This window comes from Coffea eugenioides, chromosome 6 (genome assembly GCF_003713205.1).
Source record: "Coffea eugenioides isolate CCC68of chromosome 6, Ceug_1.0, whole genome shotgun sequence".
NCBI classification, from domain to species: Eukaryota; Viridiplantae; Streptophyta; class Magnoliopsida; order Gentianales; family Rubiaceae; genus Coffea; species Coffea eugenioides.
The window spans coordinates 3919925-3932200 of NC_040040.1; the positions used below are offsets into that span (position 1 = coordinate 3919925).

Genomic DNA, 12276 nt, shown 5'->3' on the forward strand with positions numbered 1-12276 from the left:
TGACACGCTGTCTACTTTTTCTTTTTTTTTTTTCCTGGGGGTGGTTGGTGGTGGGGTCAACCAATGAAGACTCCTATATTTGAGAAAACATAACTAATAGCAAAGTTATTATTGTCTCTTTTAGGTGGATTTATAGCAGACCACTTGGAAGTTATTCATATTCTGAAGGATGGCATCCATGTGCATTATACTTTATGCATTGTGTGTTCAATTGACCTGATTGAATACTCAAATTTGATTGCTTGTAGGTAGAGCGTGCAGGTTGTGAGATACTTGTTTGAGTAGTCCTCTGGAGATTAAGCACTTTTAGGAAGCAGGTATCTCAGGTATAGTAGAAGCTATGTTATACGGACTCTTCATTTTGTACTAGAGTACCCATGTACACAGGACTCTCGTACCCGAGTCTGAGTAAGATAAGAGTACAAGAGTGAGATTGACATCTTAATCATCAGCATTTAACTTTTTTGAACTTATTTATTATCACATGATTTAAGCAACTTTGTTTGTAGCATATCAATTGCTATTTAACTTATTTTTAACCCGAGCAACTCTTACATAGTATATTTTCTCTAGAGAGAATTAAGTTTAGTTTAATATTTTTTGCAAGGGCAATTGATAGGAAGAACATTATAATTTAAAGTATGCATAATTCTAGAAGTTATTCCCCATTAATATTGATAGAGGTTTTTCGTGTGCTTTGGAAAATCCTAGAGGATATCTCTGTAACAATGACAAAATTGAGGCAAGCTCAGTGTAGTATATACTTTATGATGAGTTTCCATTCTGTATAAAGGTATACATATGTTTGCTAGTATTTTTCCAACTTGTTTCTTCTCCTAACTTTCTTCAAAATGCAGGTAATTATTGTTCTCAAAGATATTGTTCTCCGCAGATTTCATCTGTTTTATTCATCTACATCAATTTTGAAGCTGTTAGAATATCCATCTGCACGTTTCTTTAATGCAGCATCTCTATTTTCTCTCATATCTGCTTATGATATGATGTCTCCTCATTGTAAAGGGTAAGCTGACTTCAATGGCCCATACTGAAGAAGTTACTAAAGTCCAGAAGAAGCAGTTGTCTCAGCTCCCTCCACAGCAAGGCCAGGTTAAGGTTGAGATTTTCTGTATATCATGAACTTCTCGACTGAATGGTTCCAAAGTTGATACAGAATACAAGAGTACCAAGAGGATGAATAGGAAAGTTGTGGTGCACTGGTAGTTGCATGCAGTAAAGGAGAGACTGTTCATCATGCATCACGAGGAAGGTATACTGTTAAACCGGTTTTATGCTAGCTAGCTCGGCATGATAGTCAGGAACAACCCAGGGATGATAGCAGAAACACGGCTATCATCACATCGGACCCCGGGATGATCACGTCCGTCATCTTGTGTAACCAAAATTTTCCGCTCCAATGTTATTATTGATCAAAGTTTAACCAGATTAGGGTCACAGTTTTCATCACTGGTGAACGAACATCATCTGCAACATGCTCTTTCACCAGTCCGGCACCCTGAAAAATGTGGGTTCTCTCCCATGTTCTGCTATTACTTAAAGAGGACGGCGTCATCTTCTCTCAAGTAAATCATCTTTAAGGTTTCTGTTGTCGTCCACCTTGTAACAGTGAGAGAAAGTACTAAGAGTCTTCGGGTTTTCTTGTGGATTGGTATCATGGCACTTTCTAAACTTCGGAAGTTGGTGTAAAGAAAACAGAAAAATCATCTAGTGCGGCGAGCGCAGAATGGTACAAACATGTTAAGTTGAATGGGTAATAGAAACAGTTAAAATGGACTCTACTGGGCAGAAATTTTCTCGAATAGAGTGCCTATTACAATGCTGATAAAGCCGAGGAAGGAGTTAATGAATGTTGAAGTGCATGTAACACTGGATCACTTGACAAGTCAAGCTTCAACTGATATATTCCTGTAGGCCGCGGCATAAACGAGAACATAAAAGAAACAATTTCTTCTGAAAAATAACCAAACTGAATACCTTTTCTTTTTTTTGCATTCATATTCATCACTACTGTTTAAAAGGCATAAATGTCTCCTATGCTTCGTACCAAAAAAGCAAAGGAAAAACCACTAGGGTTCCCAAGTATCTATTTGTAAATGTGTGATCTAAAGGGGAGGTTGAGTTCTGCAATACAAGTGCTAACACCACAGACACGTACGGTCATGTACCGCATGTATCATTCATTCATTTGAGGCAGCATTGGTCACAGACGATAGCGGACATCATAATCAAAACTGCATAAAGAGGCCTTTGGTGGAAGATTTGCCTTTCCTTTTGTCGTCAATGATGCAGCCACTACATTTTCTTGGTTTTTAGGAATCCGGAATGAGGACCTATTATTTAAGGGTTGAAAATTTGGCCATCGACTTGTCACTAGATGGCTGTATCAAGATTACAGTCATTTTCCTACCGAAAAAAGGGACACAAATGATGATATTTAACTATCACATGCTCCATCCTATCAAAGTTGTAAGCCAATTCCTCAATGAATAGACATCCCTCTTGCCCCAACGGAGAAGGCAAACCAAGAAAACATTTTCAGGAGACTAAAGAAATCTCTTCTGGACAGCTCCGATCCATTTGATCGCAGAGAGTACTCCATCTGTGTTAACCGGCAGACAAAATCCAATGTAACCTCGATATAACAACAAAATCGAATAAAAGTCCACGAAGGTGAAAACCATATCCAGCCCAACCAACAGATGAGAGACTATTGGCTTTAGTAGAATGTAGACTCTGCCTCTTACCAAAGATCAAACTCTATCACTTGGTTCATTGATTTGAAGTGATGCTCTCGATAAGCTTGCTTCCAGTTCATCCAACTCATCCACGTCCAAGTCGTCCTCATCATCGTCATCAACATTGTCATCAGAAAGCCCTTCAGCAGCTTGGGCAACTGAAGTTGAAGAACTTGGTCCGTCTGTAGTAGAGACTTTTTCACCCTAAAAGCCACAATCATAGTATACAATGTCAATAACGCAACAATAAGAATTTTGAACAAACAAGTGAACCACAGCGCACATTGGGACAACATAGAATCATTTACAGTCCTTTGGAATGATGGATTTTAGTTCAATGAAGAATTCCAAATTAATGGATTTGCAATTCTAATTAGTCAGAATATTTTGTTTGGCATAGGTTTTACCAAGATGAGAATTAATATAGATCAAAACAAGTTGGGGTGAAAATACAAAATTTATAAAATGTAGGGGCGATTATTGGATAATTCCCTTTTCTTTATTCTCCAACTCCAAGCAACTGATTGCTCTGGATGCCTCTGTTTCTTCTCTTTTCCAGCAATGCAGGAGGTGGTGACAATCATGATGACAACATCACTACTCTCTCACCCACACACTTGCATCCACCTGAACGCATCATAATCATTTTTGTTTCACTTACTCTATATGCCCCTTTTGTTTTTGCTGTCCGGGGATGGCCATCACCGGCAATCACACAAGTTCGCATGTCTGAACTCGAAGAAAGCAGCAGGGGCCATAAAATAGTTGAATTAGAGAGGAAGAAAGAAAGGGAGGATTTGAAATAACACCTATTTCATTAGTTTTAGCTCTCAAAATCCCTCTTCCAGCTGCTGTATTTCAAATCCAGATATGGGTTAAGTTATCCAAACAACAAAAGGTATTTCGGCAAAGGATTTCAATCCAAATCCACCCAATTACCCAAATCCTTCAATACAAAGCAAGGTCAACAGGGATAGATTGGGTCATCACTAAAGCAAGATCACAAGCCACTGTAAGGCCCACAACCAGAAAAGAAGATATGAGATAATTATTTCCGCAAATATACATGGGTAAGAATAAGCTGTTATTTCCTCATTTCTTTTTTCATTGTTCCCCCATTTCTTGAGTTCCTTTTCAATGCAGGGCATCTTAGAAGTCGTCCTTCAAGTTGTCTTAGAATGGTAGTTTAACTGCAATTTGTTTCCTGAGGTGGTTAACTAATAGATAGAAGCTACTTCAGTAGCGCACTTACCATGTGCTTCATTAAGCAATTTTTGTAATCTGTCAATCAAGGATGCCAATAAAATTTCCAGCCCTAAACAGTCTTTTAGCTGCAGCAGTACTTCATGCTCATTCCTTTTTCTTGGGGGTTTTTTTTTTTTTTTTTTTTTTGGGGGGGGGGTTTAAAAAGTAAGTGCTCTTTGATGAAAAAAACCTTTGCTTCATGTTTGTAGCTTCAATTTCTAGGTCTTTGGGTGGTGAAAAACCCTTATCAGAACCATACATTTTTATCAATGCAACCTCCGTCTATGCAACTCAGCAGCACACAGACAAAAGATGCACAATTAATCCAGAGATCAAAAAAAGTTATCCATACCAGTAATGATCACGCTTGACAGCCAGAACACAAGAAGTCTCAAAGTAGCCTCAAGAAAATAAAACATGCTGACAAGTTTAGCATACCTTTTGTTCAGGAACATCCGACTCTTCGTGTCTCTGGTACCGGTCATAGGCCCCAACATCATCCACAAACAAGCTAGCATCTGACAGGAACAGCTCGCGACCACTACAGCATTGGTAATCAGACATTCAGTGAGTAGTTACAGTACTGATAGTGTTTGTCTACCCACAAAAGCAACAAGGCTCAACAAAAGAGGGGATAACCAAGGTTGATACCTCATACGATCATTTTTAGCCCTATCAGCCACCTGAGCAGCTAAGCTAGCATCTCTTTCCTCAATCTTTTTCTTCTTCCATTGCACGAAAAGCTCAGGAGTCATAGGAGTTGTAGTCGCTACTTTTGCACGCTGGTTATGAAAAGTATACACTTGTCAAGAATAATTCCAACTTGAAATAGCAACAGGAAAGCCTGTAACTGAATGGGAATAAGGTCTTTCCAGTTTACCTGATCTTCAATCTCCTCTTCAATAGATATTTTCTCAGTTTCTTCCTCGATCAGAGCCTTGATCTGAGATTTTAGAACATATCCAGGAGGAAGAGCATGTCTGTAATGGCAATCTTTACCACCATTTGGGCACACCCAAAACCAACCATATTGCTTTTTCTCCACTGCTTCCAAAAAGTATTTACATACCTGCCAATAGTTTGGACATGAGTATGTAAGTTATTACAATCTGCTGTTCCATGTGTCACCCAAGGAATATAGAGAAAAAAGAAAAGGAGTAATATTTTGAAAAGCTTGGGAAAATGCATATACTGGAATAAATCACCCCTTGCAGATTGGGATTTATATATCTAACTAATAATCAGAAATCTTGAGATATCCTTTTTGGCAAGCCTATAGCTCTCATCAAATTGAAAAAATGTTGTTTATGATAACATCATCATTAATTAAACCTGACTAGCAGCACCAAATAAAACTAGTATTTTTGACTTGCCACATCAGCTTATAAACATCCACATTAAGTCAAACAACCAGGAATTGGAACACATAAACTCTAAAGGATAAATTTTCATTGCTCATAGACAGTTTAAATGATGAGAGTTTTGCAGGTTTGGACCGGTAGAATCCTACAACAACACAGGAACATAACTACCAACTATGCAATACTTTGCTCTTCCAATGCCATCAATTTGCACAATGCTTGGACAACTGCAAAAAATCTCAATCTTTTGGCGCGAATTCAGTTTCTAAACCACCTATTTCAATTTAGAGGGGAGACATTTCTCCATGTCTAAACAGTCCTTGAAATTTTCGTCCTAACCTGAAGTAACCGCTTTAACATAGTCTTGCTACCAAGCCTTCTTTTCAGAGCAGGATTACAGAAGTTTTATCATGCATTTGTTGCAAAGACATGCAGGTTTTGACTGATTTATGAAAAAAAAAAATTCAAATGCATAAGAACCCTCTTACAACAAAGACCAAGAATATATTTCGGGAAAAGAGTATTTTTCAAACAATGACAACATTGATCCAGATAAATGATAATAAAAAGATGAATAAATCAAATTAGAAACTTTCAACCACCTGCGATGCCAATTAAGGATACAAAAAAAGAAAAGACTAATTAATCAACAAAATTTGCATCAATAGGACACAACATGAAATTGTATCAAAAGGGAAATGTTGAAAATCATAGTTCTAGTTCAGAGCATCATTCAAATGTAAACTATGGACCAACGTAAACACATCAATGGGACTAAAGGACTTACTATATCAGTTGGCTTATTTTTATTATACTCGTTACTTTTCGACTCCACAACCTTCTCCAATGTCTCCTGATCCCAGTCATCCATTGTATCTTCTTCTATCCCTTCAAACCCAAAGAAAAGCATGGAACATAAGTCAAACCCCACCGAAAGGTTCGAGGGCCAGGGAGGAAAAAATGGGGAAGGGGGGATTAGAGCTATGATAAAGCATGCATATAGTAGGTTAACCTTTGAAAGATTTTGACTTTTGGGAGAGGTTCTCGAAAAATATTAATGCAGCACTTAATTTGGAAGAGTTTAAAAGGTGGTCAGAGAGCATGCTAAAAATTCTCTTGAAAATTTTTTCCAGAAGTCCCTACAAACAGAGGGTAATTTTTTTTTTTGCTTACCTTGATCACGCGTGTCGCTGTAGATATCAATTTTCTCCCCCTTCCTTTGAACATTCAAATCGTGTGAGAACTTGCATTTAAAACCCTTGGCACACTGCCCCACCTTAAAATACTCGCACAATATTGATTTTGGATCAACACCTACATGAGATCATGAAAGTTACCCCAAATTAACTTTTATTCTAACGCAAATTCTATACAAACATTAACCAAAGAAGAAGACCCTTTACAAAAGGATTATTCTGTTTAGCAAAACTTTGAATAGCAACAAAAATTACACAGAGATACTTAAACCATTAGAATTAACATAGGGAAAAAGGACAATTTGGATAATTACCAACGGGTACTTTAGGTTGACTGACAGCAACTTTGAATAAATCATTCAGCTCCTTCTCTTTAGCCTTCTCTTCTTCCATCTTTTTCTGTTATTTAATGAAAATCATGGTCGATTACAACTAACGATAGAAAATGTGCATAAAAGATACGAGCTTTAATTGAAGATACACAGCACAGAGAGAGGAGGAGGGAGGAAGGGGAGAATATTACCTTGGCGTTGATTTTGGAGGTGTCAGGTTTCGGCTGGACGGATTGCTTAAGGGATTGAACGTATTTCTGGACATTTTTGGACTTGTTCTTGTTTTTGAGACCGAAGGTCTTGTCCTCGACTATCTTCTGCTTCTTGGCTAAATCGGTTTTTGATGGCTGCTTGGGAGGCATCTCTTATTTTCATCCAAATCCAATCCCTCCGCCGCTTGTTAATTAATTTATACTGATAAAAGTATCCCTCTTAATCCCGCCTGCTATTGTACATGGGAAGGTGGGGTTCTCAGCTTTTCTCTTGTTATTTTTAGCTGTCGCAATTGTCTGCTTCACCGGTTGGCAGGACAGGGAGTGGCCGGAGAACGGAGAGGGATAAATGCTTCAGCATTCAGCTGTGTCTGTGAAAACCGAAAAATAATAAAAAAAAAACTAAAAAAGAAAACGAGGGTGACAATTGGGGTTCTTATACAAGGGTTTGCTTTCCAGAAGGTGCGTACGTTGTTTACTCTTTAGTACTTACCCTCTTCTTTTGCTTCTTTTTTTCCCCCTCTTTTTATTTAATCTATCCTTTTCCCACCTTCCCTACACTAAAGTGTTTAATCTCATCTCAGATATAAACATCCGCAAGAATCACAGAATTTCATGGATTGTTGTCCTCCTTCATGACTAATTATTATTATTATTATTATTATTTTCAAGTCATTCTCCAAAGAAAAATTTGCATAAAATTTCATTTTGTTACCTTTCTCAATTTTAGTATACGATACCTCTATCTAAAAAAAAAAAATTTTAAAATTTTAAGGCGTCGAAAAGTTTTTTTATGTGGCGAACACCGAGAAAATAACAAATGTTAAATATGTTATTCGATCTTTCATTTTTTAAAAAGAAAGGGAAAAAAGTGTAACACAATCACTTTACAATTTTAAGGAAAAATAGCAAATCCATTTTGGTTGAGTTCATATAGATATAAACAATAATAGTTTTTTTGTAAACCCAAAGTAGTTGCTAAAAAGTTAACTCAATTTGGTATTTTCTAAATTAACCAAGCACACATCATTAAAAGATTATTACTATCATTTTTAACAAATAACAAACACACGAGTTCCCTAGCGATTTATCCTTTCAAAGTTCTGAGGGGAGAGAGCCCATGGGCATAAATCTTTCACGACCCTTCGGCTGAATCGGCAACATCAGGCTTCTTGTCACTTCTCAATTTGGCCCAGAATCACCGGGCTTCAGGCCCAACGATCAAAGGATTTGAGTAAAAGGCCGATCATCGGGTCCAGCCCTGGAGGACCAAAGATCGAGCAGCGAGAAATGCTCGCCTTTCAATTTCAATCTTCAAATTAGCCTTAACAAGTTCATACAAATAATTTTTTTTTTCAGGAAAAGAAAAAGAAAAAGAAAAAGAAAGCGGAGGCTTTCCACTTTCAACTTTCAAGTCTCTCAACGGGAACTCTCTTGTTTTTAATGAGGGACGCCATAGCCATCTTAGCTTCCTGCTCTGTTACTCTCCCTGCGACTCATGCTCCGGCTCCTCCCTCCCACCACCGCCGCCGCCGATGCCGCCCGTCTCCTCGCACTAACCAATCGCTTAATTCCACTGCTCCTTCACTTCACTCCACGGTACGATGGGATTATGCTTCCACTTCCCGCAATCGCAATCGCAAACGCCTCGAGTATTACACCGACCTAACCTCCAACCTCGCCCGAGATGGAAGATTCCGAGACTTGTTCATGATTGCCGAAAGCTTCGTAGTTTCAGGCGGGAAGCCTTCTCAATTTGTGGCCTTGCTCGATGTCAATATTGTTTCTGCTGGGATTTCTAGAATGATTAAGGATGGAAGGCTCGGGAGCTTGATTGAGGTGTTAGGTGGTCTGAGGAAGCTAGGATTCGCTGTGGTTGAGCTCTTTGACGGACTCGCAGTTGAGGCACTTCGGCAGGTGTGTCGTCGTCAGCTAGGGAAACGTGATGACGTGGAGGAGATTGTGAGCTTGTTGGAAACACTTCAAGGTGAGTTTCAGTTGGAGTAGTTATATCCTTATTTTTTTAAAATTGTTAACAGGCATTATGTCTTCTTGTCCAATTGCTTGCCATTATTTGGCTTTGACTATTCACTTCGATGTCGTAATCTTTCAGGGCTTGGTTTTTCTACTAAAGAATTCGTTGCGCCCTCCGAAATCATAAGGCTTTGCGTTTACAGAAGAACCCCAAGTGCTGCTATAAGGTATGATTTGTTTTGGTTCAAGAATAGTATTTGGTTCAGAAGTTGCATAGTTTTCTGTCTAGTGAGCTGCTGTCTAGTTATTTGATGTGACATTTTGCAGGTATGCACAAATTTTTCCGCAGGTACATACGCTTTTGTGTACCATAATGATTGAATTTGGGAAGAAAAGGGACTTGTTATCTGCACTCAGTGTTTTTGAAGTCTCCAAGCAGAATCAAGGCTGTCCCAACATGTATGCCTACCGAACAATCATTGATGTTTGTGGACTCTGTGGGGATTATTTGAAGTCTAGATCTATTTATGAGGTAGTTGCATTTGTTTTGGGTCTTAATTCCAGTTCTTTGCAAAGTTCACAAGTTTTACCATTTGACAATTCGTAAACCAATGGCCAAGAGTCATGCATATTACCTGTTATGACATTTCTCTCTTTGGGAGACCTTGTTATCGGATGGCATCTTTTCAATTGTCATTATATGGTCCTCCATCCTAGTTATTCTGGCTCATGTCCTTAAACCTTTTCTGTCATTAGCACTTGAAAGGATGATGGCTTATGCACATTTATCTTAAGCCTGCTTTGGACCCTTCTTGTGTGTAATTTTACTTGTATAGCCAAAATTATTCTCTTCTTAAGCCAATTTGTAGCTGTTCACAAACACTCAAAGATGTGAATTAGTGCGTGCTTGTGTTTACTATTAAAATACTTGTAAGTTCAGTATTTAAGAGGAAAAATTTGAAACTTGCACTTCTAGGTTGCGGTACTGGATTATCTGAATTATTTGATTTATGTAATTGAGAGATAGGATTCTCAATAAACTGATCTTTTAGTTGCATTTGTTTGACTGCTACCAGTTTCCCAGCTTGGTTTGATGATTTACTAAATCCTGTTTTCATTGTTTTCCTGTTCAATGAGTTTATAATTCTCAATCACTGATCTGTATTTGACTCCAATAAATTTTCTTTATTTTCTTGCATTACCTATTTTTAAAGACAATATTTTGCCCATAAGGGATTCAAAAGTTATTTTTTCCTATCCCTTGTGAATGGTGTGAACACAAAGCCATGCTAATGTTTAAATTTTACTGCAGGAGCTACTTGACTGTAAGTTCATCCCAAATATTTATGTTTTCAACAGTCTCATGAACGTTAATGCCAGTGATTTCAGCTACATGTTACATATCTATAAGCAGATGCAAGTAATGCTCTCTCTCTCTCTCTCTTCCCCTCCCTCTCTCTGTCTATCTATCTCTATTTATTGTCCTTTTATTTACCTTGAAGTACTGGTTTCGTGCACTGTGGAGCAGCAAAAAGTCCATACTGTTTTTGATTGAGGAGTGATTCTGGAATTTAACTTTATCATTGAATGTATAAAGATATTAGTCACCTCTTTCTCCTTCTTCCCTTTTTTCTTTTTGTGATCTTGCATTTCATTCATTACTTATTCAGTTGTCAAGTACTTACCGTGCTTAATTTGTTTGGTGGAATGCCACATCCAGAAAGTAGGTGTGACAGCTGATCTGGCATCATATAATATCCTTTTGAAGTCTTGCTGTCTTGCTGCAAGAGCTCATCTGGCCCTAGACATTTACAGAGATGTTCAACATTTGGAATCAAAAGGGGCTCTAAAATTGGATGTGTTTACTTACTGTACAATGATCAAGGTACAGCAATGCCTTTTCTGTCTTGATTATACTCTGCTTGGTGCATTATGTGTTATGGAGGCTTCGTATCCAGGATGAGAGTAATAAACTCATCTGCAAAGCAAAGGAACAAAATTCATTTGTGCAGAAGGATTTGTAGTTCATCTCATGCTGTTCTCTGTGTTGAATATTCTTGAATTGTCCATTTGGCTTCTCCAGATTGGGCAGTGGCCTTCTGAACGTGCTTGCAATTGAAAAATTCTGACATTTGCCTGCGGACTTGAAGACACATGTTTAAAATGGTTAAGGAGTGTTCTTTCACATTTATTTCAAAGACTTAAAATGCTTAATATTAGTCCGACCCTGAAATCTATGTTCAAACTACTATGTATCTTGCATGGTGCTCTAACGCAGGCAACCAGCATCTGCCTACTTGTTTCTTAAATGCCTTTGAGTCCAAGTATCATACATTTTTTTCGTACTATCTTGCATCCTAATATTCCTTTTCCTGCTCGAACTGGATTTTCACCCTGTGAGGAGTTATCCTTTTATCCTCACATCCCCTGCACCAATTATTCAGGTCCTTGCAGATGCTAGAATGTGGAGAATGGCACTGGAAATAAAAGAACATATGCTGCTAGCTGGTGTTATTCCCAACACTGTAACGTGGTCATCATTGATCAGTGCATGTGCCAATGCAGGTCTTGCAGAGCAAGCAATTCAATTGTTTGAAGAGATGCTTCAGGCTGGTTGTGAGCCTAATTCACAGTGTTGCAATGCTCTTCTTCATGCTTGTGTTGAAGCTCACCAATATGATAGAGCCTTTCGACTCTTCAAGTCCTGGAAGGAAAACGGTATTAAGATGTCTGTAAGAAAAGATTTTCATTGGATGAACAAAATAAATGATTATGCTTGCAGCAAGCATGAAAATTCCAGTACAATAACATGTAGAACCTCTGACTCAGAGCATCCATCCTTTCCGATAAGGTTTTCATTTGCACCCACAACTTCAACATATAATATTTTGATGAAGGCCTGTGGCACTGATTACTACCATGCCAAAGCATTGATGGATGAGATGAAGATGGAAGGTCTTTCTCCGAATAACATAACATGGTCCATTTTGATTGATATTTGTGGAGGCTCAGGAAATGTACATGGTGCTTTGCAGGTACCATAGTCTACTTCGTTCTTAATGAATAGTAATTACCATGACTTCCTGCCCTCTCAACTAGTATGTTCTTGTCAATGGTAATATGGAATCATTAGGAGCTCCTTCCTGGTTGCATCAATAAGTGATAGCACCAACTTTGTCCTTCACAGTGTCATGCGTTGCGAT

The 12276-nt window shown here is 38.2% G+C and overlaps 2 protein-coding genes across 4 annotated transcripts; one reads left to right on the plus strand and one right to left on the minus strand.

Moving 5' to 3' along the window:
- Positions 1–2332: 2332 nt before the first annotated feature.
- LOC113774571 (zinc finger CCCH domain-containing protein 11-like) lies at positions 2333–7537 on the minus strand. 2 transcript variants are annotated; one of them, XM_027319123.1, is made up of 9 exons: positions 7079–7537; positions 6870–6954; positions 6533–6673; positions 6147–6247; positions 4879–5067; positions 4650–4780; positions 4437–4539; positions 2763–2957; positions 2333–2617 (listed from the first exon to the last, which is right to left on the minus strand). In XM_027319123.1, exons 1-8 carry the CDS (start codon positions 7247–7249, stop codon positions 2769–2771), a joined length of 1110 nt encoding a protein of 369 aa, XP_027174924.1. In that variant the 5' UTR covers positions 7250–7537; the 3' UTR covers positions 2333–2617; positions 2763–2768. The 2 variants fall into 2 exon arrangements, with proteins under 2 accessions (XP_027174924.1, XP_027174923.1); XM_027319122.1 differs by having other exon boundaries at positions 2333–2957; positions 7079–7535.
- Positions 7538–8483: 946 nt separating this feature from the next.
- On the plus strand, positions 8484–12183 carry LOC113773233 (pentatricopeptide repeat-containing protein At5g02830, chloroplastic-like). Of its 2 annotated transcripts, none has more exons than XM_027317833.1 (6): positions 8484–9086; positions 9213–9300; positions 9401–9605; positions 10386–10493; positions 10794–10958; positions 11518–12183. In XM_027317833.1, the coding sequence occupies exons 1-6, from the start codon at positions 8543–8545 to the stop codon at positions 12115–12117; spliced, it is 1710 nt and encodes a 569-aa protein (XP_027173634.1). In that variant the 5' UTR covers positions 8484–8542; the 3' UTR covers positions 12118–12183. The 2 variants fall into 2 exon arrangements, with proteins under 2 accessions (XP_027173634.1, XP_027173635.1); XM_027317834.1 differs by having other exon boundaries at positions 11639–11893.
- Positions 12184–12276: the final 93 nt, after the last annotated feature.